General features: G+C 43.6%; 1 protein-coding gene across 7 annotated transcripts in view; it reads right to left on the bottom strand.

Moving 5' to 3' along the window:
• Positions 1 to 24,102, bottom strand: part of KLHL12 (kelch like family member 12) — a 28,830-nt gene extending 4,728 nt beyond the window's left edge. For 4 of the 7 annotated variants that reach the window (XR_003794541.1, XR_003794542.1, XM_029229869.1 and 1 more), the window contains exons 1-6: positions 22,707 to 22,804; positions 20,758 to 20,991; positions 14,327 to 14,480; positions 13,079 to 13,296; positions 8,704 to 8,853; positions 6,430 to 6,544 (exon numbers count right to left, since the gene is read on the bottom strand). Coding sequence is in view for 5 of the 7 variants with exons in the window: in XM_029229869.1 (XP_029085702.1) it covers positions 6,430 to 6,544; positions 8,704 to 8,853; positions 13,079 to 13,296; positions 14,327 to 14,480; positions 20,758 to 20,952 (832 nt within the window). In the remaining 2 variants the exon portion in view is untranslated. Of the gene's footprint in view, positions 1 to 6,429; positions 6,545 to 8,703; positions 8,854 to 13,078; positions 13,297 to 14,326; positions 14,481 to 20,757; positions 21,002 to 22,469; positions 22,487 to 22,585; positions 22,805 to 23,099 lie in introns of those variants that run through there. The other 3 variants (XM_029229873.1, XM_029229870.1, XM_029229872.1) reach the window with 3 other exon arrangements.
• Between the last annotated feature and the right edge of the window lie 2,789 nt (positions 24,103 to 26,891).

Below are 26,891 nucleotides of genomic sequence, written 5' to 3'. Positions count from 1 at the left end.
CTGATAATACTTCTTTTGAGGAAATCCCCCGTGTATTGTGCTACTGGAGAGAGCACTTAGCTGGCGCATTTAGGGAAATGCAGTCCCCAGGAGGGCATTTTGTTGACCTGGACTTGAAAGAGCAAATGCAGTACCTTTAAACTGACAAGGAATACAGACAAGCCCCTAATGAAGTCACGGCTCTGACAGTCATCCACAGCTGCTATGACCATCAGGGGAAAGCTCACATACCGCTTCAGAACACTCAGCAGGAAGCACGCCACCATCACTTACGAAGTATTCTCGCCAAAAAACTGAGGCTGAATCTCGAATCTTATCAAGCGTCTAGTCTAACCACCAGTTTACAGGAAATATAGGGGACAGAAGAATGTGTTAAATGAGACTACCTGGATGCAGTCAACAAAATCTAGACTGTGGGAAATTCTACAGGTTTCTTTAACAGACAAATTGCAAAGGGAAACCGCAGGAGGGAAAAAACTATGGATTAAAAGAGACTAAAGAGGACTTCCCTGGTGGCGCAGCGGTTAAGAATCTGCCTACCAATGCAGGGGACACGGGTTCAAACCCTGGTCCAGGAAGATCCCACATGCCACGGAGCAACTAAGCCCGTGCACCACAACTACTGAGGCGCTCTACAGCCTGCGAGCCACAACTACTGAGCCCACGTGCCACAACTACTGAAGCCTGTGCGCCTAGAGCACGGGCTCCGCCACAAGAGAAGCCATCGCAATGATAAGCCCACGCACCGCAACGAGAAGCCCACGCACCACAACGAAGACTAGCCCCAGCTCGCCGCAACCAGAGAAAGCTCACGTGCAGCAACGAAGACCCAACGCAGCCAAAAATAAATAAATGAAGCCCAACAAAAAATATGTGGAAAAAAATAGTTTCAAAATAAAATAAAAGAGACGAAAGAGTGCTATGAACTCAGTGCAATGTGTGGGCCTTGTCTGGATCCTGATTGGAGCAACTGAAGTATAAAAAACAAAGAAAAATCAATTACGGGAAAACTGAGGAAGTGTGTATGTGTACTTGATCTCTGATGAAGACAAATACTTGGCTGTGTGTTTCTTATCTTTTAGAGATACATACAAAAGCATAATATATATGGATGGAAGTTTATCCTGTCTGGGATTTGCTTCAAAATACGTAGGCTACGAGTTGATAATTGTTGAAACTGGACAATAGGTATGGGGGAAATCCTTATATTATTCTGTTTTTATACATGTTTGAAATTTTTCTTAAACCCACACATAAAGCACGGACTTTAACCTCCCCCTCTGAGAGGGCACCTGTCTGTGAACTTGCCAAATAAAGTACGTGGCCCCTTCTCCAACGTGAGCAGCCATCTTCTTTTAGAAAACAAAGCATTTGAACAAAGGGCCCTTTTGTATGATGCAGATTTTATTTCTGAAATCCCTCCAAGCTGGGGCAGGCCAGGGCCTGCGTTGGCAGCACTTCCCCGCCATCTGCCCCTTTCTCCCCCTCTGACTTGAGCAGAGGAGGTGAGACAGTGATGAGTCCCGAAAGCTCCCACAACAACCGAGGGGATTTTCTATGCTTCGCACATTAAAAAAATACCATTGATTTTCAGCTTTAATTTCAAACTCTGGAGGACCAATAGCACTCCCATTGGCTCCAGGCTTCTCAGTAAACGTCCTGGTAACCTGCATCCACAGAGGAACGTGGGCAGGGTGTCAGCATGAGTCGCTCAGCGACTTATGGCTCTGAACCCTGGGGCTCCTAGACCACTAGAGGCTGGGGTGTCTGAACCTCTCTGCAAGGAAGGCCTATTTTCATTACTTTCCCTGAAAGATCCTGTGTTTTGAAAGACTGCCTGCCACGTGAGTTAAGTGGTTAACTTCCCCACTGCGGCCGGAGTTCATGTCAGGGCCAACAGAGCTTTTGATAAGGACGAGAGGGCCAGTGTTTTAACACTGAAAACGTGTAATTTTAGTCAATTCTGATGTCTGTTTAGCCTGTGTAGCTTTTTCTAGCACAAAAATGATTTTCTTTTAAAAAGTTTAAAAAATAACTCAAGGGCTAGTATGACTGTCACCCTCAGTCACGTTACCCACCCTTTGGTTAAAAAGATTTAAGGATATTATGTCTTGTGATTATAAAACATATAATATATAAAATACATTTTCACTGTTAAAAAGCTTAAAAAGAAAGTGTTATGAAAAAATTTATCTATAATTCCACAATACAAAGACACAGCAAAACATAAGATTATTTCCTTCCAGCTTTGTTTCTAAATGTTTATAAAACATAAATGGGACCATATTGTAGTGCGTCCTGTTTTTATTTCATTTTCTCAAAATATTAACAAAATCCTTTAATATATGATTTTAATATTCTTAGGCATTTCAGGAGTTCATGATTTGGGGTTACAAATAATCACATATAATCCTATGATAAACATCCTTGAATATGAAACTTTTCCCAGTCATTTTCTTAACACAGTAATGGGAGGGCTGTCTAGTGAAGAACATGAACCTTAAAGAAGTCTTTGGATCTATATTATAAGATACTGAGGTTGAAACAAATTCCATTCCCACCAACACTCTAAAGGCGCCAATCCATTCTACTCTCTGTAGCACTGGTATTGTCTTTTTATTCTTTGATACTTTGGTTGGCAAAAAATTGTATTTATTGTTTTAACTCTTGCCTTAGCACTGCTAAGACTTTATAACTACTTCGGCTGAATCTCGCCCCTTTTATTTAGCAGGACTCCGCTTCTATGAGCCGTACACTCAAGTCTCTAGTGTTTCTTTCTTGCGTGCATTTTTATGAGCTGTTTGCATGCAAACGACTTTAACCTTTTGCTGTGGCTGCAGATTTATTTTCCTGATTTGTCTTACAATGTCGTACATGATTTTTATTTAGTCAAGTACACTGGCCTTTTCTTTTGCAACTTCTTCTATTGCTTTGTGCCTAGAAAGTCTTCCTCCCTCAGAGGAACTCCTAGGGTTTCACTGTCTTTAGACCCTCAGCTGGGACCACTACTCCAGCAGACTTACTAATGTGAGAAAGAGCCAGGGGAAGGGCTGACCAGAAGGAAGCCTGTTTGTTCTCTGCCAAGGAATGGGGCACTTGCCAAGTTAGATTTTTATCTTTACGATGAGGAAAATGTGTCTAAAACACCTGGTAAGAGCAGTGTGAAAAGGCACATTACTCACACGGAGGCCTCCCAACAGTGCCAGTCACTGTTTTTTTTTGGGGGGGGGAGGGGAACGTGTGTGCGCTGGGGTGTTTTGTTGGAGGAAAGTGCAGACAGGCTGCAGGACTGCTAAGAACAGGTTCAGGGACCGACATTTCCACGTGCTCAGAAAAGAAGCCAGTGACAAAGTAGGAACTACAATTTCTATTACATCTTTTATGAGAGAGTAATGGGTAAGATTAACAATTAAAACAAAATCCCCACACATTTGGCATGCTATTTTTCCTCAGCTGTATATTTAATTTCCTTATGCTGTATGCAAAGAGCCATCATCCTGGTAACTGACTTAGCAACCTCTATGAATAGTGACGGGTAGAGGACAGGATGGCTGGAACAATTTACTTCTAAGGTACTAACGTGGAGATGCTAAATTAAGAATCTCGTAGGGAACAGTTTCATTATTTCCTTCCTAGAACTTTTGAAAAAATGACCTCAAAACTATGAGGGCATGTAGAATCATATTCTAATCCCTCAAGGTCAGGACAATAAGCAAGTTCTCTGAGCAAGTAGGAGCTTTCTGCTGCCTGTTCAAAGAAAAGCAGGAAATGCACTCTAAAGAACCTTCTGGGTTTGGTGGTTCACACAAATTTTTATTGGACTTAGTTCGATTTAACAAGCAATTATGTACTGGTTGGGACACTTCTGGCTCTACAAGAAAGAAACACATCTTCTGTATTGGAAAGAACTCTAGTGGCTGAATTTAACTCCTTTCATATGCCGAAGAAGAAATGGTAATCCAGAGAAGCTGAAGGACTTGTCCAAGTTCAAACAGCACATTAGCAGACTAACAGAACCGGGAGGAAAACATCAAAGTAAGCGAAATGTCTTACCTCCTAGTGCCAGATTCTTTCCTCTACATCACCGGCTCACCTGCTACTTACAGAACATATATTTGTTATCTTCTCTGTCAGCTTATGGTAATAACACGGAGGTATAGAAACAAAACACTAGTAGTTAATATTCCCCCGCAATCTCACTTTATTAAAGGTTTAGTGTTTATCCTGTATACATATCGTTTGTTTATGCTCAGGCAAACACACATATGTAGGAGGTTTTGCTTCCTTCTTTTCCCCCACTCAGCGTACACAATTAATCTTACGTGTATCTGACTCAATGCTTTTAACAGTTTTGTGACATTCCATGGTACAGCTGTGCTATAATTCAGTCAACCATTAATCCCCCTTTACTTGGCATTCAGCTTGTATGCATTTTTTTCTGGATATTAGCAATTTATAGTAAACGTTCTTATGCATATGTCTTTCCTCATATGTGCTTATTTCTGTACTGACACGCTGTTTCTACAGTACAGATTCCCGGAAGTGGGACACACAGGGTGTGCCCGTTTTAAACTCCAGTGACTACCTTGTTCTAATCTGTGGTTCCAGACCTCCTAGTGGAGCATCTTTTAAGCGCACGGTGTTCCCTCACGCGTCCTCCTCTGTGTGCTACCTGTGCGCCTCCCGTGCCGCCTTCTGTGGGGTCACTGCTCTTTTTCTTGTTGATACATATGGGTTCTTTTTACAGCAGAAATGTTAACCTTTTGTCATACATATTGAGTATATTTTCTCCCAGTCCCCGTCTTTTGACTTTACGTCTTTTGCCATCAATTTAAAAAAAAAACAAAACCCCCCAAAAAACTGATGCAGTCAAGTAACCTTGAAGAGTTCTAGGTTTCTCTGTTTTAGTTAAAAAAGGGGAGTAGAGAGAAGGGAGGTTGCTCTCTCATGGATACAGAATCTCAGTTTTGTAAGATGAGAAGAGTTTTGGATACGGGTTGTACAACCGTGTGAATGTATTTAACACCGCTGATCTGTACACTTAAAATGGAGAAGATGGTAAATTTTATGTTATGTATATTTTACCACAATTAAAAATAGAAAAAAAAGGCTCCCACCCAGAAGTTAATCAAATAATTTTCGTATAATTTCTTCTAATATCTTAATGATTTTTCACTTAGCCCTTCAATCTTTTAAAAAAAATTTCCTTTTGTATTTTTTCCATTTATCTTGTGTTGATTACATATCTCTGTATATAACAAGCGATACAGATCACATTTTGTCATCTCCCAGGAATTAACAGAACAGTATCCCTTTAAAAACAACAATAACAAAAAGTAGTATCTCTGGGTGGTGGAATTATGGATGACTCATTTATTTATTTTTTGCTTCTCTGTATTTCCAAAACTTCTACAGATATGTACTACTTATACGATTAAAAAATGAGATAAATCATCATTCTACTTAAATCTATCAATGAAAGGCTTAATTATCAATTAACACCTTAGCACACATGAGTCCACAGTCAGATAAGAGCAAAAATAGGAAGATACCGCCCCATATACACAGAGTAATTTATAACCTATGAAATGCTATTACATACAGTATCTAGGATCCTGGGACAGTGAAATGGAAGTGACGTAACATTTGAGCACAGATTACATGCCAGCTGCAATGTCAGGCATCTTACATGCGTGATGTCATTGGGCCTCCACAACAACCAGTGTGATAAGACATTAGCGTCCTCATTTCAGAGGCGGAAGCATTGGCTCAGACAAGTGGATACCCTGCCCAGGCTCACAACCAGCCAGTCACTGGCTGGGCTGGGATCTGAACCCAGGTCTGTCTGCTGACATGACAGCCTCCGCGCACAGCACTCACGTGTGCCGAGAGCCGTTCTCAGCCTTTCACTTGCTCTTCACGACAACCTTCAAGGGAGGAGCTATGATGGCCCCCATTTTACAGATGAGGCAACTGACACAGAGAGGCTGAGTTTCCTGCCAAACACCTGGCAAGTGGTAAATGGGGACCTGCACCCAACCCACAGTCTGGCTTGAGTCCAGGCCCTTGACCACTGCATGCCGTTGCCTCTGACCACCCTGGACTCCTCTGCAGTTCACCACGCTGCTGCTTCCCCTTCCTCTTCACGTGGAGAAGGGCAGGGGTGGGGGAAGCGGACCACTTACTCACTACATGGCATTTGAGATATTTCTAATTCACAGGCTCCAAATACACTGAAATAATAGTGATAACTTACGTTGCATAATACTTGACAATTTATGAAGTGCTTTCACACACTTTATCTCATGTAATCCTCCAAAGAGTTACGGGAAATAGAAGGGAAGATATCCTTGGTTTACAGGAAAGAAAGCTCCGGGTGGTAAAGGGACTTGTACAAATTGACACAGTTAATACAAGAGGCCAGCTTACCTAGACGCGCCCTTGTCCTGGGTCCCTGCATCTGACTGCGCAGCTCAGGCCTCAGATGAAACTTCTTTGCTTCGTCGACGAGGTCCCTGCACTGTAAACTACAGCGGATGAAAGGCTGAAATACAGCAGGTAGGAGAGTGAGCTGCAGGACCACCTCTAATAAAAGCATAAATGGCACATATAAAGAATTAAATTCTTAACACGGAAAACCAGTTTCCAAAGCCCTGTGGTTCCAGGAGGGCTGCTGGTAATAATTATGCTATGGGCTTCCGGAATGATTAAAAAAAGATGTTTTGAATAGATGTTACATGATTCAAAGGTATGTGTGGGGTATGTGAGTGGGCTATTAAGGAAGAAATTACAAACAGGAGGCAAAGAATTTGAGATGTGACACTAAGCACCGGCATCTTTTCTAATGCAAACGACTGCAAAGCTGTGTCTGTAATTAACTTCCAAAGAGACCAGGGTTGGGCCAGAAGCAGGAGCACAAGCGCCGCCCGTCTGGGCCTCACCTACACATTACAAATCAGCGGCCCCCAGGGTAGCGTCCAGGTAACGCGCATGGTGAAGGTCAGAAAACGCACCTCCGAGATCTCAGCCTGGAGAAACACTTAAAAACAAACACGATATGATCCAAGTTGATATTATTGGGTTGACCAAAAAGTTCGTTCGGTTTTCTCCTAAGCTGGCTCTAGTAGCACTTAGCTGACTTTAACTTCATTCAAAACAATATTTTTAGATTGTATTGTGACAGCTGTCATAGCGTGCATTAAAAAACACTTATCAAAATCGGTGAATTTTTCTGTAGCCATTTTAATACTGAAGATGGAAGAAAAAAAAGCAACATTCTTGGCATATTATGCTTTATTATTTCAAGAAAGGTTAAAAACGCAACTGAAACGCAGAAAAAGATTTGTGTAGTGTATGGAGAAGGTGCTGTGACTGATCAAATGTGTCAAAAGTGGCTTGCGAAGTCTCGTGCTGGAGATTTCTCACTGGACGATGCTCCACGGTCTGGGAGACCAGTTGATAGTGATCAAATCGAGAAAATCAACGTTATACCACGCGGGAGGCAGCCGACGTACTGAAAATATCCAAGTCAAGCACTGAAAATCATTTGCAGCAGCCTGGTTACGTGAATTGCTTTGATGTCTGGGCTCAGTATTAAGTGGAAAAAAACCTTCTTGACCGTATTACCGCAAGCGACTCTCTACTGAAAGGTAACAAAAATGTTCCGTTTTTAAATTGTGACGGACGATGAAAAGTGGATAGTGTACAACAATGTGGAACGGAAGAGATCGTGGGGCAAGCGAAATGAAGCACCACCAGCCACACCAGAGGCCGGTCTTCATCCAAAGAAGGTGATGCTGTGTATATGGTGGGATTGGAAGGGAGCCCTCTATGATGAGCTCCTTCCGGAAAGCGAAATGATTAATTTCAACAAGTACTGCTCCCAATTAGACCAACTGAAAGCAGCACTCGATGAAAAGCATCCAGAATTAGTCAACAGAAGACACGTAATCTTTCATCAGGATGACGCAAGACTGCATTTTTCTTTGATGACCAGGCAAAAACTGTTACAGCTTGGCTGGGAAGTTCTGATTCACCTGCCAGACATTGTACCTTCGGATCTCCACTTATTTTGGTCTTTACAAAATTCTCTTAATGGAAAAAATTCCAATTCCCTGGAATACTGTAAAATGCACCTGGAACAGTTCTTTGCTCAAAAATATAAAAAGTTTTGGGAAGATGGAATTATGAAGTTGCCTGAAAAACGGAAGAAGGTAGTGGAACAAAACGGTGAATACGTCTTTCAATAAAGTTCTTGGTGAAAATGAAAAATGTGTCTTTTATTTTTACTTAAAAACTGAAGGAAACTTTTGGCCAACCCAATAAATGCATCAAACTCCTTTCATGCTGGCCTCACCAGAAGTCAAAAATAGACTAGGTAAGCAAAGCATCTTTTCCAAGGCAATTTGGAACAATTTCTGCTTAACAGAGAAGGGGACAAAATTTATCATCCGATGTTGCTTATGCAAAACACTGAGGAGCACGTAAAATGAAAAGACAACAAAGCACAAAATTAAATTAAGCCATAGACTTTCATTTCTGCCAGGAGACTGACCGGCCAAGCGACCGCCTGCAGACTCCCCGCCCCAGGCCCCCCGGGACATGCTTCCCAGGACGCTCGTGCCTCCTCTGAGGTGACCAGTTCTGAGTTCACGACACGAAGCTACAAGAGACGCCCACAGCCCTGGGTCCTGTGTGGCTCACCTCGGCATCTATGACATCCGTGATGTACCTGGGCGTCAGCAGGGGCATACGGACGTACTGCAGCAGGTCCGGCAGAGACTCTTCCCGCCCCTCCCTGGCGTGCTTCACCCAGTTGATGACGGCCTCGAAAACCGGCTCTTCAGAATCCACCTGTGAGTGCGTGACCACATGGTGGGGCTGCTCTGTAATCTCGCTTCCCTTCCCTTCCCGCCCCATTCCCGCCACCGTTATTTCCCATCTCCCAGAAATAAGTAGGCTCTCGGGAAAACAATCGTTTCAGACACAACTTGCTGATATCATGAGGAGAGTTATAGTCAGATTCGGTGGAAAAAACCTAAGAGAGAGAGTACCTAATAGACCATCAGTCACAAATCGGCTTTAAATTCAGAATTTTCCCCATTCCTGAATTTTTTTCTGGTCATTTCTGAAACTTCAGCAGGGGAAGGGGGAATCTGCTGCCCTATTTGAAACTGGCTCTTTTTTTTTTTTTTAAATTTTATTTTTATTTTTGGCTGTGTTGGGTCTTTGTTGCTGCACGCGGGCTTTCTCTAGTTGTGGCGAGTGGGGGGCTAGGCTTCGTTGCGGTGCGTGGGCTTCTCATCGCAGTGGCTTCTCTTGTTGCGGAGCACGGGCTCTAGGCACACGGGCTTCAGTTGTTGTGGCACGCGGGCTCAGCAGTTGTGGCTCGCGGGATCTAAAGCACAGGCTCAGTAGTTGTGGCACATGGGATTAGCTGCTCCGCGGCATGTGGGATCTTCCCGGACCAGGGGTCGAACCCGTGACCCCTGCATCGGCAGCCTGATTCTTAACCACTGCGCCACCAGGGAAGCCCCCGAAACTGGCTCCTAAAATAACTTATATTCATAGGTGTTGTCTAAGGACCTCCATGCTCACTCTCGGACCCCTCAGCCAAGGCTGTGAGCAGGAACTTCCCTTACGGCATCGTAAAGAGTGCAGGGTCTTCAAAGCACCGTCAATTAGTATTTGAGCAACTACTCTGTATTAGGCACCGTGCTATTTGAGATGACACATATAATTAATCATTTGGTGAACTTAGGTCTAAGCTACATATGACAGACTGGATAAGGCACATCCTAGAAAACCTACATTACACATGTCCCTGGATAAGTACAAGGTACAGTAACACCTAGTACCTCCCCGAGACTGACACCTGAGGACTAGGCCTGTGTCCCTCCATCAGCCTCTGGAGTGTGTCTGTTCTGAGATAACTTTCAGAGTGTGACAGTGCCCAAAGACATCACTCTGTGGACTTCTCTCAAGAACTGAAAATACAGAAAATGTTTCAGAATGTTCATTCATTTGATGGATTTACCAAACACCTACTAGTGCCAGGATACAACGGTGAACAAATCAGACATGAACCTTCCTCTTAAGTGGGGAGATAATTGTTAAATCAGAAAAACGAACAATCCCATTCCGTCATTATGTACCACCTAGGAAAAGTACAGGGGCTATGAGACAGAATAACACGAGATTTCTTCATTTAGGCTGACGGGACAGGGAATGCCTCCCTGCAGGAGCAACAGGTTTAAACCTGATGGAAGAGTAGCAGTTAGCCTCAGGGCAGACAGAAAGCACTTGGAAAAGCCCTACAACTGCACCGTCCAACACAGTAGCCATGAGCCACATGTGCTATTTACATCTACATTAATTAAAATGAAGTTAAATTAAAAATTCAGCTTCGGGAATTCCCTGGCGGTCCAGTGGTTAGGACTCCACGCTTCCATTGCAGGGAGCACAGGTTCGATCCCTGGTCGGGGAACTAAGATCCCGAATGCTGTGAGGTGCGGCTAAAATACCCCCCAAAACCCCCAAAGTCTGTCCTTAATAGCAATGAACGTGGCCAAAAAAAAAAAAAAAAAAAAAAAAAAAAAAATTCAGCTTCTTAGCCACACTGGCCACATTTCAAGCTAGTGGCCAGTGAACTGGACAGCACAGACACAGGTCCTTTCCACCTTCACAGAACTATCTATTGGACAGCTTGGGAAACGACAGAGGCTGGTGTGGCAGAATGAATGAGGGAGGGGACGAGAAAGGTCAAGCTGGAGAAGTAAACAGAGCATCAGGAGACTGGATTTCACTCTAAACCGTTAACAGGCTTCAAGTAGGCCAGTGTTGGGCCACACTGATGTCTGGTAAAGATTACTCCGAGAGCCACGGGAGGGTGGTTTAGAAGGGCTAAGAGCTGGGAGGCCAGTTAGAGGCCACTCTGGTCCATCAGGCAAAAGGCGATGATGCTTAGACTACGACAGTGACGCCAGAATCTGTGTAAGCAAATTTATGGGAGGTCAAACTAACCCAGCCTACTCACGGATTACATGCAGGTGAGGGTGCAGAAGGGTGGTCATGATTTTTTAGATAAACTTTGGTTAAAGGCAAGGATGACAGGCTAATAGTTCTGAACAGCTGCGTGCTAGACTCTGACACATTCTAGGTTTAAATTAGATATATCCATTTAAAATGGGTTTTTCAATCATGAGCAGAGATCCTCGATCTTACTGAGGACAGAATAAACTAGAATTGCACAGAAACAGCTAAACTGGGAAGAAAAAACCCCCAATACTAATGCTTCACTATGGAGAAAATAGTCTCCATAATAAATTTTCCCAGAGACTTCGTTTATGTATCAGGCACTGACATTCTTATTTAATGCTCAGAACAGCCCTACGTAGTAAGTACGACTATTATCTACATTTTATGGGAGAGGGATCTGAAGGTCAGCGGTTAGGGGACACGCGTCACACAGCCAAGCCCAAACCCCAGCGTGACCCTGAAGCCCGGTGCTGTTTTAAACAACGTGACACGCTGCCTCCATTGTTTCAAGTACTATTGTTTTACATGGTCCAGAGGAAGCGTTAGCCCCGGGGCCAGACATCTGGTTCCTGCTTCTGGCTGGTATATGAAAGAGAAAAAATGTCATTTGCTGAAAAACAGCAAAGGCCAGTCTCACTGGACACTTAAGGAAGACCGCACGAAAGAGCTCATCCCGGCTTCTGCAGAGGTCAGTTGTTTGCCCTCCCTGTTCCATCCGGTTTTATCCCCCAGTCTCCACTGTTCTAAAATAAATGGTTGCTGTGACTACTTCCAGATCTGGTCAAATAGAAACAGAGCTCACAGCTCCGTGGTGAAGAGAACAGACTGTGGATGCAGATGGGCGGCACAAGTCCTGCCCCTCCCAGCTGTGTGAGGGTGGTGACTAATCACAGCGCCAGTTTCCTCCTCTGAAAAATGGACACAGTTCTGAGAATTGAACAAGATTTACAAATGCCGGACTTCCCCGGCAGTCCAGCGGTTAAGACTCTGTGCTCCCAACGCAGGGGCCCGGGTTCGATCCCTGGTCAGGGAACTAGATAGAGCCTGCATGCCGCAATTAAGCCCCGGCGCAGCCAAATAAATAAATAAATAAGTAAACGTTTAAAGTCGTTTCTCATTATTATCTCAGGAGAATGAGAGAGGAAAAAAAAATAACTCTTCGCCTCCTTAGAGAATCGAATGTCTCCTCACTGGGGAAAACAAACCCAACAGGTGGACTCCTCCCCAGCGCTTGGCTCTGCTGGGTGTCTTCCAGAAGCTCCTAACCAGAGGGCTGGAGCCCTGGAGAGGAATGCCTGGCTGCGGCGACACGCACAGCCCCCGCTGCGCTCACTGCAGCTCCCAGCCTAACGACACATCCACACGCAGCACCCCCACCCCCGCTCTGCTCAGCGGAGGACAAAGGCTCGCTCCCTGCTGGGCCGCGTCCCTGGGCGCTCGGCATATGGAGGCGGGACCCTACCGCTTCAACGCCCGGTCCGCAGGGCCCTCTCCTCCCATGGGCGCCGATGAGCTGCCTCTGGCTCACCATCTCCAACCTGCTGCCCTGTCCTTTCTGACCCGCTCCCTTTACGATCCCGTTTAAATCCAGAAGGTTTTCTTCTTTCCTCTATGGAATTTCCTCCCCTTGAACAGGCTCATTATTCTCCTGACACTCAGCCATCATTTTTGTCTTCCTGTTTGTCGCCACTACTACACTGTGAATTCTCTGGAAACAAGACGGTCTCTTACGCACTCTTGGCTCCCCAGCACCTGGCGTGGCGACGGCTATACAGGAAGACATTCTTGGTAAATATTTTAAAATGCTTATTCCATACTGTTTAATAGTGATTCTTAACCACTGGGATCACAAATTTCATTGAGGGAGGTAGCGAACTCCCTTCCGTAAATAGGCAAATACGTTTGGCATGCAATTTCAGGGACATTTAATGAAACCTCAGAGTTTAATATGGGCCCTGCTACAGAAGTACAACAACTCCGCCTTGCTTTCTGGTCTTCTGGCCCAGTCCTGAAGAGAGCTAATGCCAAGCCAAGTCTGTACCTGGATCTCATCACACTTGATGAGCTTTTCCACCTCTCCTTGACTGAGAAGAATGAATTCTTCATGCTGCACCACTTCAGGAAAATGCTTCTGGCTAAAAACCTCAGCTGCTTGCATCAGATCAACACAGTTGTGAGTTTCCGCAAAGTCCCTGATACCCAGGCAGTTAGAAGGGTCCAGCTGGCTTTCCAAGAACTCACAGCAGGCTTGCTTCACGCCTAGGACAGACAAAAACAGTGAGTCCTTGAGGACACTCGGCCAGGTGGATGGGCCTATATTCTTGGATCACAACATCACGTTGTATCAGAGGAACCCTGGCTCAACACCTAAGAATCAGGTTAGAAATTTTATGCTTTGGAAATTCAAATCCTATTTTTGTCTTATGTGCTGTGTGGCCTTCTGCAAGGACTTTACAAATGTCTGCTGCTGCATTAGAACAAGTACGGCAAGACGAATTGCTTCTATGGACACCACCACAATTAAACAAACATGCCTACAAAACTCCTGGGAATCAAGCTATAAAATCAACTTAATTTAGCACAGTGCACCTAATTTCTACTCCACATGAAAACTTACTAAAAGACTCCGGTGAAGGAAAAATAGAAGATACGGATAACAATCTCATATTTGTCTAACTGAAAAGCTCAGAGTATAAAATTAATGTTGGAGCTGTGCACTAATGCAAAAACTTCACACTGTTTCAATCATGTATCAAAAACTGAAAATAACAGAAACAGAACTGGAGGTTAGGACAGACAGGTTGGGAACTGGAAGGGGGATCATCTCCAATCCTGTGAAAACTTTACACTTTCATTTTTGTGTGTCAATTTAAATTTTTAATAGATAATTTAAATGATTCAACAAACTAAAGGTACAGAAGGGTTTATATGAATAGTCCCCCTAGCCTCCCTACCCACCTGGCCATCTAGTTTCCTTCCACGGAGGCAACGACACGTATCAGTTTTCTGTGTCTCCCTGCAGGACTGTTGTGCACATACATGGAAGGAAAGGCATCTATTATCCCCTCCTCCACTTTTTTAAAAACAAAAAGTAAATGCTCTCTCCCAAAGAGCCAAAGACTCACATTTGGAGGCTACTCTATACCTCAATTGAAATCTCAACTTCTGTGCCATGGGCAGTAAACATGAGGCCCACAGTCTGTCTCCTTAATTTTCATGATTAAGTTTACATCACGAATTTTAAACATCTCCAGGGTCACTGTGGCACGAACAACTTTAGCATCTGTACCTTTCAGCTGAAGCAGGCAGGCTGCAGGGAGCAGTTCCTGGACATTCTCCACTGTCACATGCACGGTCTCTGTGTACACAAAGTCCAACAGGATTTCCATGGTCGAGGCAGTTAAACCCTGGATATCTACATACGGCTTCCCCTTCTCTGAAAGCTGAAAGTTCAAAGGGTATGAAATCATGGTGGTTATAATTCCACAAGATTAAGGCAGAGTCTCATATACAAGAGCTTGAAGGGACATTAACAATATTAACTGAATATAGGAGGAACCCTGGCTCAACGCCTAAGAATCAGATTAGAAATTTTATGCTTTGGGAATTCAAATCCTATTTTTGTCTATGTGCTGAAAGATCTAAAAAAAAAGATCGACTATTTTGTTTGATTTGTACAAAGCAAACACGGCATATATTTGTAGCTTTTCAAATAGGGGGGAGCTATGTGTAACCCAAGAAGATACAGAGGTGACACCTTCCTGGAATATTAATTTTACTTGTGAATAATTTTAAATGCTGCTTTCATATTAAAACAAATACAGACGTAACAAAAGATAGAACCAAAAGTTGCCATGAGCATGCCACTAGTGTCCATGAGCTTCTGAGATGAAATACAAACTTCGCTGAGATTTCATGCTTGTAGATGCCCCAGGAGTTGCAGCTCCAGACCCTCCAGGATGAGCCAGCACTGTCCTATCTGTCCCTAGACAACACACAGGTCATCTTGAGAAGGCTTCTGCTGTACCACTGAAGACAACAGGATTGTCTGATACTTTTTCAAATACTGGGTTGACTCTCTTTTAGGATTACCGAATTACTGGTGGTACATTTAGTCTAGACTATATCCTTGGAGTTGTGAGTATAGTTGAGGCCAGATAATCATAGAAAATGGTTTAGCTAAGGGTAGAAATCTTCAGTTTTACAGGATAGTAAACTATCTGAAAACTGATTACCTTACAAAAATTTTATTAGATTGTAATCTTAGTTTAGAGATTCCAATTACTTACAAAATTCCAGTGCACGTCCATTATGAACTAAATGTCTTTATCATCAGCCCAGAATAATAATCAGAAAGTATTCTCTACCAAAGCCAAGAACAAAATAAATCCCTAACAATACAAAAAGTCACCAGTACATTATTTTGGAAAAACATTTTACTAACAGTTAACACAGTATAAGTATTTACAAACAGAAACATGAGTACATTTATGTCAGGAATTTCTTAGTCAATAAACTATATTCCCATTAGCCAAATAGCTTAAATACATAAATGAGATCACTATGTACTAACTTAGAGTAACTGTAGTATTTTGCATTAATATTTGCTTTACAACTTTTCAGGGTGCCTCTCATTTACTATTATTTCATCTGATTCTCACAGCAACCTGGTAAGGCAGTTAGGTCCGATATTACTGCCCTTCAAGACATAAAGGATCTAAGGTTCAGAGAAGTTATGTGACTTAACCAAGGCCTCAACTAATAAGCGACAGATCAGAGCCAGGCCTCCTGCCTCACCCTGTGCTCTTTCACTTGCACCACATTTAAGGAACAATTTAGGGATGGAAGAGAACGAAGAAGCCATCAAGTTCAATCACCCTGTTCTACAGACAACCTAGTGAGGTTAGATGGTCACCAGGGTTCACACAGAATTACTAAGAGAACTGAACCTAAAATCCAGGTCTCTCCCACCTCCTAGAGAAATGAAAATAAAACCAAAAATAAACAAATGGGACCTAATGAAACTTAAAAGCTTTTGCACAGCAAAGGAAACTACAAACAAGACAAAAAGACAACCCTCAGAATGGGAGAAAATATTTGCAAATGAAGCAACTGACAGAGGATTAACCTCCAAAATTTACAAGCAGCTCATGCAGCTCAATATCAAAAACAACAAACAACACAATCCAAAAATGGGCAGAAGACCTAAATAGACATTTCTCCAAAGAAGATATACAGATTGCCAACAAACACATGAAAGCATGCTCAACATCATTAATCATTAGAGAAATGCAAATCAAAGCTACAATGAGGGGCTTCCCTGGTGGCGCAGTGGTTGAGAGTCTGCCTGCTGATGCAGGGGACACGGGTTCGTGCCCCGGTCCGGGAGGATCCCACATGCCTCAGAGCGGCTGGGCCCATGAGCCATGGCCACAGGGCCTGCACGTCCGGAGCCTGTGCTCTGCAACGGGAGAGGCCACAACAGTGAGAGGCCTGCGTACCGCAAAAAAAAAAAAACAAAAAAAACCAAAAAAAAGCTACAATGAGGTATCACCTCACACCAGTCAGAATGGCCATCATCAAAAAATCTACAAACAATAAATGCTGGAGAGGGTGTGGAGAAAAGTGAACCCTCTTGCACTGTCGGTGGGAATGTAAATTGATACAGTCACTATGGAGAACGGTATGGAGGTTCCTTAAAAAACTACAAACAGAACTACCATATGACCCAGCAATCCCACTACTGGGCATATACCCTGAGAAAACCATAATTCTAAAAGAGTCAAGTACCACAATGTTCATTGCAGCTCTGTTTACAATAGCCAGAACATGGAAGCAACCTAAGTGTCCATCAACAGATGAATGGATAAAGAAGATGTGGCACATATATACAATGGAATATTACTCAGCCATAAAAAGAAACGAAATTGAGTTATTTGTAGTGAGGTGGATGGCCCTAGAGTCTGTCATACAGAGTGAAGTAAGTCAGAAAGATGAAAACAAATACTGTATGCTAACACATATATATGGAATCTAAAAAAAAAAAAACAAAACAAAAGATTCTGAAGAACCTAGGGGCAGGATAGGAATAAAGACTCAGATGTAGAGAATGGACTTGAGGACACGGGGAGGGGGAAGGGTAAGCTGGGACGAAGTGAGAGAGTGCCATGGACATATATACACTACCAAATGTAAAATAGATAGCTAGTGGGAAGCAGCTGCATAGCACAGGGAGATCAGCTCTGTGCTTTGTGACCTCCTAGAGGGGTGGGAGGGAGACGCAGGAGGGAGGGGATATGGGGATATATGTATATGTATAGCTGTTATTCAGCTATACATACGTATAGCTGTGATTCACTTTGTTATACAGCAGAAACTAACACACCATTGTAAAGCAATTATACTCCAATAAAGATGTTAAAAAAAAATCCAGGTCTCTGGAACCACTCCTTTAAACAACTTAAATGCAAGGGTATGCAGAACAGTATGGAGGTTCTTAAAAAACTAAACAGAGTTATTGCACTCCTGGGCATGTATCTGGAAAAGATGGAAACTTTAATTTGAAAAGACACATGCACCCCAATGTTCACAGCAGCACTATTTACAATAACCAAGACATGTAAGAAACCTAAGCGTCCATCAACAGATGAAAGGATAAAGAAGATGTGGTGTGTATACATATATTGTGTGTGTGTATATATGTATACACACACACACACACACACACAATGGAATATTACTCAGCCATAAAATAGTAATAAAAACAATTGTGCCATTTGCAGCAACATGGATGGGCCTAAAGATTATCATAGTAAGTGAGGTAAATCAGACAGAGAAAGACAAATACCATATGACATTACTTCTGTACGGAGTCTTAAAAAGTGATACAAATGAACTTATTTACAAAACAGAAATAGACTCACAGACACAGGAAACAAATTTATGGTTACCAAAGTTGGGGGGAGGGAAAATTAGCAGTTTGGGATTCACAGATACACACTACTATATATAAAATAGGTAAACAACAAGGACCTACTCTATAGCACAGGGAACTATATTCAATATCTTGCAATAACTATAATGCAATAGAATCTGAAAAAGAATATACAACACACATGTATAATTGAATTACTTTGCCGTACACGTGAAAGTAACACAATGTTGTAAATCAACTATACTTCAACTAAAAAAAAAACAAACCTCAAAGGGATAGGAGGATGAGTGAAACAGATGAGGGAGATTAAGAGGTACAAACTTCCAATTACAAAATAAATGAGTCACAGAGATGACATGTACAGCATGAGGAATAAAGTGAATAATATTGTAATACCTTTGAACAGTGACAGATGGTAACTAGATTTGTTGCGGTGATCATTTTATATTGTATAGAAATAATGAATTACTATGTTGTGCACCTCAAACATAGTGTTGTAGGTTAATTATACTTCAGTTGAAAAAGACAAGACCACTTGACACTTTCTTGCCTGATGCCAGTTTTTAAAGAAAGACTATAAAATAATCACTGGTGAGAAAAAAAAATAAAAGAGAGTTCTTTTACAGAACTCCACACTAATTCCTGAACGTGCAGAGAAAGAGTGAAGACAGGATGCACAACATGTAGTGAGCAGCCAGCAGTCTGAGTCCTCAGTGCTTCCTGCTGGCAGCCATGACATTCGCCCAGTTAAATAAATACCACCACTTCTGGTGCTCCTTGGGGTACTGTACAGGACAGGGTCTGTAATGTTGCCCTGCACAGGGTCACTTTAAAATTAGCCTGGGGCTTCCCTGGTGGCGCAGTGGTTAAGAATCCGCCTGCCAATGCAGGGGACATGGGTTCGAACCCTGGTCTGGGAAGATCCCACATGCCGCGGAGCAACTAAGCCCGTGCGCCACAGCTACTGAGCCTGTGCTCTAGAGCCCACGAGCCACAACTACTGAGTCTGCGCTCTAGAGCCCGCAAGCCACAACTATTGAGCCCAAGTGCTGCAACTACTGAAGCTCACGCACCTAGAGCCCGTGCTCCGTGACAAGAGAAGTCACTGCAATGAGAAGCCCGCACACCGCAACGAAGAGTAGCCCCCCGCTCGCTGCAACTAGAGAAAGCCCGCGTGCAGCAACTAAGACCCAACTCAGCCAAAAATAAATAAATAAATATTAAAAGAAAAAAATTAGCCTGGGTCTGCTGGGGTGACGTGTCAGGCTTCCGCATTCTCCCTACCAGCCATGTGACTGAGCGCTGGTTCAGCAGCACACACGACTCTGGCTTTACAATTAGAAGAGCAAAATCAGAATCAAGCTAAGTTAATTTAGGATTAAATCCCCTCTACCATTTACAAGCTATAAGGCATGTAGCACCTGAGATCTTATTTCTTCATTTGCAAAATGAGATGGTAACAACCACCCCTGGGGTGAGTGGGAGGCGACAATCACCTAACACAGCATCTGCCCGTAAAAGGCAGTTACTGACATTCTCATGACACGATCTCTCCCACTCAGGTCAGCAGCAACACCCGCACTGATAAAACCCTGGTGGTTGAGAGGATTTTTTAAAAAGTGTTACTGTAATGAAATATGTCAGCCATACATATAAGTAGAGATAAACGATATAATCAAGCGGTGTACTCACCATTCAAGCTTAAAAAGAAATGAAGACAATTTATTTAAAATTAAAAAATCAGACTTGAGATATTGGGAGCTGAGGTCTGCAGTGGTCCCCTCTGCTCAGCTGAGTCCCTCACGATTCACCCAGCAGCCTCCTTCACATCTTGGCTGTCTGGCCAGGCAATTACTAAGGCAGTCTTTTTCCTAGTACTCTGAGAGCACTACCTCTTTCCTTGCCAAGCCAACCTGTTTCTAATTCCCTTGTTAAAGGCTTGTGCTCCAGAGCCAGCATATTTTTCTAGGTGATACTTCAAACACCCACAGAGTCAGGCACTAAGCCCTCTCCCTCTCATTTGCAATTACTCTAAAGCCTTCACTGGTAGAATGAAGACTGATTTTCTCCACATATTGTTAGAAGGAATGGGATGAGGACTGAGGCTCACTCCTCCTTCCTTCCCCCCTCCCTCTTCCCCAGTATTCACTTTAAAATATTAAACTTTAGAAGAAGGAAAACAAAAGCCCTTCCCTGGTGGCGCAGTGGTTGAGAATCTGCCTGCCGATGCAGGGGACGCGGGTTCGAGCCCTGGTCTGGGAGGATCCCACATGCCGCGGAGCAACTAGGCCCATGAGCCACAACTACTGAGCCTGCGCATCTGGATCCTGTGCTCCACAACAAGAGAGGCCGCGATAGTGAGAGGCCCGCGCACCGCGATGAAGAGTGGCCCCCGCTTGCCACAACTGGAGAGAGCCCTCGCACAGAAACGAAGACCCAACACAGCCAAAAATAAATAAATAAATAAATTTAAATTAAAAAGGCAGTAAGTAAAATCCAATAGCCGGTATTTGTTTTACTACATGCTAGACATTGTTCTAAGCACGTCATATGTAATTTTCTCAAGTAACTGTAACATTAACCGTATGCTATTGTGTATTACTATTATCCCTCATTCAGAGATGAGAAAACTAAGTGGCAGATCTCATCCAGAGTTGGCCCATTTAACACCATACTACAGAAATTCACTATTACATCAAACTTCTACTATTTTATTCAGTGAAATGAGACAACTGTGAAGTGACATGTGTGAGGTTCCACTTGTGAGGAGATGACTCACCACTTACCTCACTGGTGAACATGGCACAGAAGTAATCGCTGCAGGCAGCCAACACAATCCGATGGGCAGGGAAGTCTTTCTGTTCCACTCTCAGTGTCACATCACAGAGGGTATTGCTCTTCCTGAGGGAGTTCATGGAATTGAGGATGGATTTAGCATGAGTATTTGTCATTATGTCTTTGGGGGCCATAATGCCTCCCATCAGGCAATATGGAGAGAGAATGAAAGGGATCCTTGGATTCTGCAGGTACAAGAGAGAAAAAAACAAAAACAAAACAATGAGCACATTTGAAGGACTGGAGAAACTAAATATATTCAATTAGCTTTACAAATTAAGGAGGCTCCATCAGACTCAAACATCCACAAGTAGGAAGCACTCCTATTCCTGGTATTACCAACACAATCTAGCCACTAGTTATCCCGAGTAAAAATGATCTCTTCTTCCTCTGAATTCCATTATCATCGAGTGCCCAAACCACTTGACATTTATTGTAATCAGTATGCAACTGTACTGTAAGTAGAAAGAGACTATACATTTCCTGCCTATCTTCACAAGGCTGCTGTCTCACATGAGAAAGTGAGAAGATAAAATTTCTTAACGGTGTGACATCGCTATTTTTAATATAACCCTAACCCTTAAGTAGGTAAATATTTAGAGGGTGGGGACCCTGTTTTATATATTTTTTTCTCTCCTAGCAAGTGTATAATAAATGGTTAGTAATAGAACACAAGAAAAGAAAAACTGCATATTCAACCTAGGGCAATAAAGGCCAGTATCAGTAAAAATAAACTTTTTTTCTAAAGAAGCACACAAATAATTATTTATGATGACTTCCAACTATATCTAGATTTCTTCTTAAAGTGAAACTTCAAATGAGGACCCAATACTTATACTGAATAATGGAAACCATGCAAGCTTATTTATGAACTTTCTCTTAAGCTACTGAAGCTCTTCTATAGAAGGGTCTCCCTACTCTATTTGTAAACATCAATCAGCATTAACAAATCAATATTTGCAGTAATTCTTCTATACTGAGAGAGAGAGACTTACTAGGATAGAAACCTATCAAAACTCTACTAATTTTACGGCCATAGTCAGTCACTTGTAAAGTTCACCTGTATGCATCAATTAAATGAACTCAGTAATATCAACAGGTTACATATAAAAAAGAATCAATGTAAGAAGTACTTTCGTGGTTGTTGACAGGCTTTAGTCACACTATTTTTTGTTGTTGTTGTTTATTTGCTTCCAGGACAATTTCTGGGGAATGAAATGGGGTGGTTATTAAGAGAGTCTGTCTTATGTGGAATCCAAAACTTTCTGAAAGGATCCAAGAAAATAAAATCAATCTATGGTTTTCAAGAGTCCACAACTCACAACCGTAATTTCATATGAATAGGAAAAACGAGATCCTAAATTCTTATCTACTCCTGTTTATACTTAGCGTATTATTCTGTGAGAGCTCCAACCACTCCGCAAGACCCATTTTACAGAAAAGGTGATTCATCAAAGCATAAGATGATTTTCAAAAAGATTTTCCTTAAGTCAACTTAGTTTCAACTCTGGAGATGTGAGAAAGGTCTGCACAGACACCCCCCCCCCCTTTACGGTGAAGACCTTCTCGGGGGGTTACGACCTGGCTCGGCCTGTCAAACCAACGCTACCCCAACGCGGCTCGGTCTCCCTCCCGGGGTTCTCGACCTCCGCCCCGAGGTGACCTGGCCCAGGGCTCCCGCGAGCCTCCGGGTGGAGCGGCTGCGCCGCGGAAGCCTTGGGCGGCGTCGAATTGCGGAGGGGCCGCCTTGCCGGCGGGCGAGGAGCGATGCTGTCCTACCCGACAGCCTGCAGGCGGAGGTCGGGGCGCTGCACGCCAGTAGACTCCTCCTCGCCCGGAGGGGACGACGGTGGGAGGCGCGGGAGGGAAGGGCGTCGGCCGCCGCCCCCGGGCCACTCACCTGCGCTCCGGCCCGTGGGCTGGGCGCGGGGCGAGCAGGCGGCCCGGGAAGAACCCAAGCGCCGCCGCCCCGACCCGGAGGCTCCGGCGCGGTCCCGGCGGCCGCGCGCGGTGATGACGTCACGCCAGCCCTGTCACGTGAGTGGCCACGTCACGTGACCCGCGGGTGTGCATTGCCGGCTTCCGCGAGCCTGGAGAAAGCAGCGAGGAGGGTTTGGGTGACTGGGGGCGGGGAACTGGGGGCGGAGGGGGGTTCGGGCGCGAGGGCCTGGGTGCAGCCCCAGCCAGGTGACCGGCTGAGACGATGTTCCCCAGGGCCGCGAGGCGCGGCGGACTGAGAGGATTCCAGAGATTTCTAAGCTAAGGGGCTGACTGCAGGGCGTGTTTCACATGACAGGTATTCAGGAGCCCTCTTAGATCGAGAAAACCCACGGAGGCTTCCAATTTCTTCACTTCCATTGTCCACAACGGCCTTTTCGCGCCGACCATCGCTGTGGTGGGAATCCTCTGAGTCCTTCGACCATGGACTTCAGCGTTGTCTGCATCACAGTCGGGCCTGTCATCACCACTGGGTGGTTCTCCTCTGCTTCTGCACTCCGAGACAGTTAAGTGGAAGGAACTTGCGGTCTCTAGAAGCTGCACACTGCGAGGGAGATTGCGAAGGATCTTCTTAGTCCCAGGAGTCCTCATCTCCCTATTCCGCTTCTGCTGCCTTTCACAGCTCTTGGATGTGGAGCTTCTCACTGATTTCGGCACACTTATCTCAGTAGCTCAGAAGGGAATGAGGTTCCTTGATTCAGTTCATGTGAAGGTCCAAACCAGTTGTGTTTGTACTGTTTTCCTCTGTGGGGCCTTTGATTCTTTAGGGATAATAAAACTATAGCCAAGTGGGTAGCAGTCTAATTTTACGTAGTGTTTCCATCTCTCATATCGTATCTCTGATCTAAAATCCTCTGATGTACATATTGTGAGTGCAGGATTGGTACAAGTTTTATGGGGGGCATTTTGGAAAAGTTCACCAAAATGATGAATGCAGATATCCTTTAACAGCGATTTTAATAAGTCTATCCCGTGTATACATTCACACACATGTAAAATGATGTGTGTGCAAGGTTGTTTGTAGATTGTATTGAAAACAAGTTTAACGCCCATCAGTAGGGGACTGGTTCAGTAACGTATAGTACATCGATACAGGTCAATACCATGAAGTTGAGAAAAGTGTGCATACTTTGCTATTAGTTGTGTAAAAGGGTTGGGGAAATATAAATAGTCGTACTTGCCTGTATATGTATAAAAATTGCATTTGGAATAATACAAAATAGAGTAGTAACATTAGTTTCTTTGGAGAGAGGAACTGGTTGGTTGGGAGACAGGGCGGGAGGGAGATTTTTTCCTCTGTATATTTTTATGCCTTTTGAATTTTGCATCATGTGAATTAAAAATATGTATGATTTAAATAAAAATAATCTCTTGTTTTCTGGTTGCAGAATAGCACCCAGATGCTTTAATGATATTGCCTAATTCCTGGCTGCTAAACTGAGTTTTTCCAAATATGAGAAGGAACTTAATAAAAGAGGCTTTGTTTAGAATATGCGCACTCCTTGTCCTGAGAGTAAAAGATGGAGAAACTGCTAGCAAGAAAGCCAGCACACTGTGGGAACTAGTTCAGGCTTCTGTTTTCTTCAAGGGTACAGCCCTAGCACGTTCTGAGTGCTTAAGTTGTGGGAACACGGTCCTCAAGTGAGAATATTTCTAGTCGTTTGGACATCTGACTCAGTACGCTACAGCCCAGAGTGATTCTGAGTTTCTTAAGTCCGTTGTTGGAGGGCTGTGTCTGCATGAGGTGAGTCAAATCACCCAGGTTCCACACATTGCCCTGCCTTTTTATTTGGACTCCAGGGATGACTCTGGGTGTTTACAGCTACTGAAGGGTTTCAGTAAGGGAAAACGGGGATGTGCTGTGGAACTCTAGATCAAGTACGTAGAATATAGCTCAAATCTCTAAACCAGCTAGGCAGAGTGCATTGCATTTTTGTGCCACCAGAGTATGGCAGAAATGAGAATGCGCCTCTTAATTACTGAATGTAATCACAGCAGGGGCCCAGCTGCTGCTTTGAAATTCATCATGAATTTGCACCCAGGCCTACCTCATGCCTCCCAAGGGCTGGTTCCTGCCCCTGACCAGTGATAACACAGATACTAAGGAAGGCACTTTCTGGGGGAGATGGGACTCCTCTGTGAGCCGCTTTTACATCAAGGACTTCTCCCAAACTTCTCCAAAGGTGCTGAACCTTTCTTAGATTGCAAGACAATAGATGTTCTATAGCTACAGATTAGTCTCTTCCCTGATTGTTTACTTATTGATAGGAAGAGGAGTCAGATTCTTAGCTTTTATTCTTGGCCTCTCTTTAATCAAAACTTATCAATGTTTCTGTCATCACTTACTTTTCTCCTATATTGCCTAGCACACCGCAGGTCCTCAACAAGTATTTAGGAAGTGCATGAACCATAGCATGCAGTTAGAGAAAGAAGGTAATATTCACCTGATGCTAGTTAGCAGTTTTGGTAAAGGTAAGGGATAGTGAAATCAGGATTTTTAAATGATCTGAGGCTTTAGAATCTGGGGTTTAAGTCAGAATGATCTGGATTCAGATACTGCAATCCTGTCATCTTGTGAAAAAGTTTTGGTCTTTTGGGGCCTTAATTTCTTCATCTGTGGAATGGGATAATACCACCTACTTAACAGGGTTAAAAATAAAGACATAAAATAACATGAAAAGTACAAAGAAGATGCTCAAGACATCAAAGAAGATGTCTCGCTCAGACTGTTTCCCTGGTCCTGTCTACTGGAAGATGATGAAGCACATACACATGGGGTCTCACCAGTTGCTGGGGGTCTCGTATTTCCTCAAGTACAACATGGATGGAGTTGGACCAGATGTGGTCCGTTTCCTTCCAGTTCTTTCTATACTGGTGGCTGCAAACTCAGATGCCTCCGGGGGCCAAGCAGGTGACCACACCGCTGGGTAGGGCCGAGGATGAACCTGAGAGTGCAGCCCTCTGTAAAGACACAGCCGCTATTGGTCCGAGGTTGACTGTTTCCAAACAGGTCACGTTTGTGAATGTTTGCGGCCTGCAGGTCAGCAGTTTGAGACTTCTGCTATCAGCTCCCTAAGTACTTTTTTAAACTTAAAAATGTTTTGTATTAAACAGATATTATATATGCAAGAAAAAGTGATCACAGTATAAAGAATACCCAGGTATGCACCTCCAATTTAATAAATATAAGCTTTACTTTAGAAATATCCAGCATGTTACCCTGTCCTTTCCCCTTCAGAGGTAACTATTTTTCTGAATTAACATTTCCTTTTTTAAAGTATTTACCATGTTTATACCCTTAAGCTATCATTAACTTTGCACATTTCTGAACAGTACATCAGTGCAATCACACCAGATATATTACTCCAAGCAGCCCCACTCCCTCCTCCGAATCTTGAGATTCAACCATGTTGTCATCACTGTAACTAGCTCTCACTGCTAAATAGTGTTTTATCATAAGAATAAACCAAGATTTATTTTTCCACTCAAAAGTTCTGGACGGTTAGCTTGTCTGCAGTATGTTGCTACTAGGCAAAGCTACAATGAATCTGTTAGTACAAGCTAAGTTTCTCAAGGGTAATGTTTTTCAGAATGTGAGTTGTGACCCATTAATGAGTTATGAAACTTAGTGGGTCAGAACCAGCATTTAAAAAAAATTTATTTTTGGCTGTGTCGCTGTGCGCGGGCTTTCTTCAGTTGCAGCGAGCAGTGGGCCACTCTTCATTGTGGTCCACGGGCTTCTCACTGCGGTGGCCTCTCTTGTTGCGGAGCACGGGCTCTAGGTGCGCGGGCTTCGGTAGTTGTGGCTCTCGGGCTCAGTAGTTGTGGCTCGCGGGCTCTAGAGCGCAGGCTCAGTAGTTGTGGCACACAGGCTTAGTTGCTCTGTGGCACCTGGGATCTTCCCAGACCAGGGCTCGAACCCGTGTACCCTGCGTTGGCAGGCGGATTCTCAACCACTGTGCCACCAGGGAAACCCCAGAACCACCATTTTTTAAATGAAGTAACCTAGGATAGATATCAGATGCATCTCACATTGTATTGTTTCATGTAATGTTTGAATGTTGTAACATGTATACTCCACCATGTC

The sequence above is a fragment of the Monodon monoceros genome, unplaced genomic scaffold (genome assembly GCF_005190385.1).
Source record: "Monodon monoceros isolate NGI ecotype Baffin Bay Population unplaced genomic scaffold, NGI_Narwhal_1 Super_Scaffold_18, whole genome shotgun sequence".
In the NCBI taxonomy this organism is placed as follows: domain Eukaryota; kingdom Metazoa; phylum Chordata; class Mammalia; order Artiodactyla; family Monodontidae; genus Monodon; species Monodon monoceros.
The sequence above is the reverse complement of the archived record's forward strand: the minus strand, read 5'-3'. Positions and strand labels throughout refer to the sequence as shown.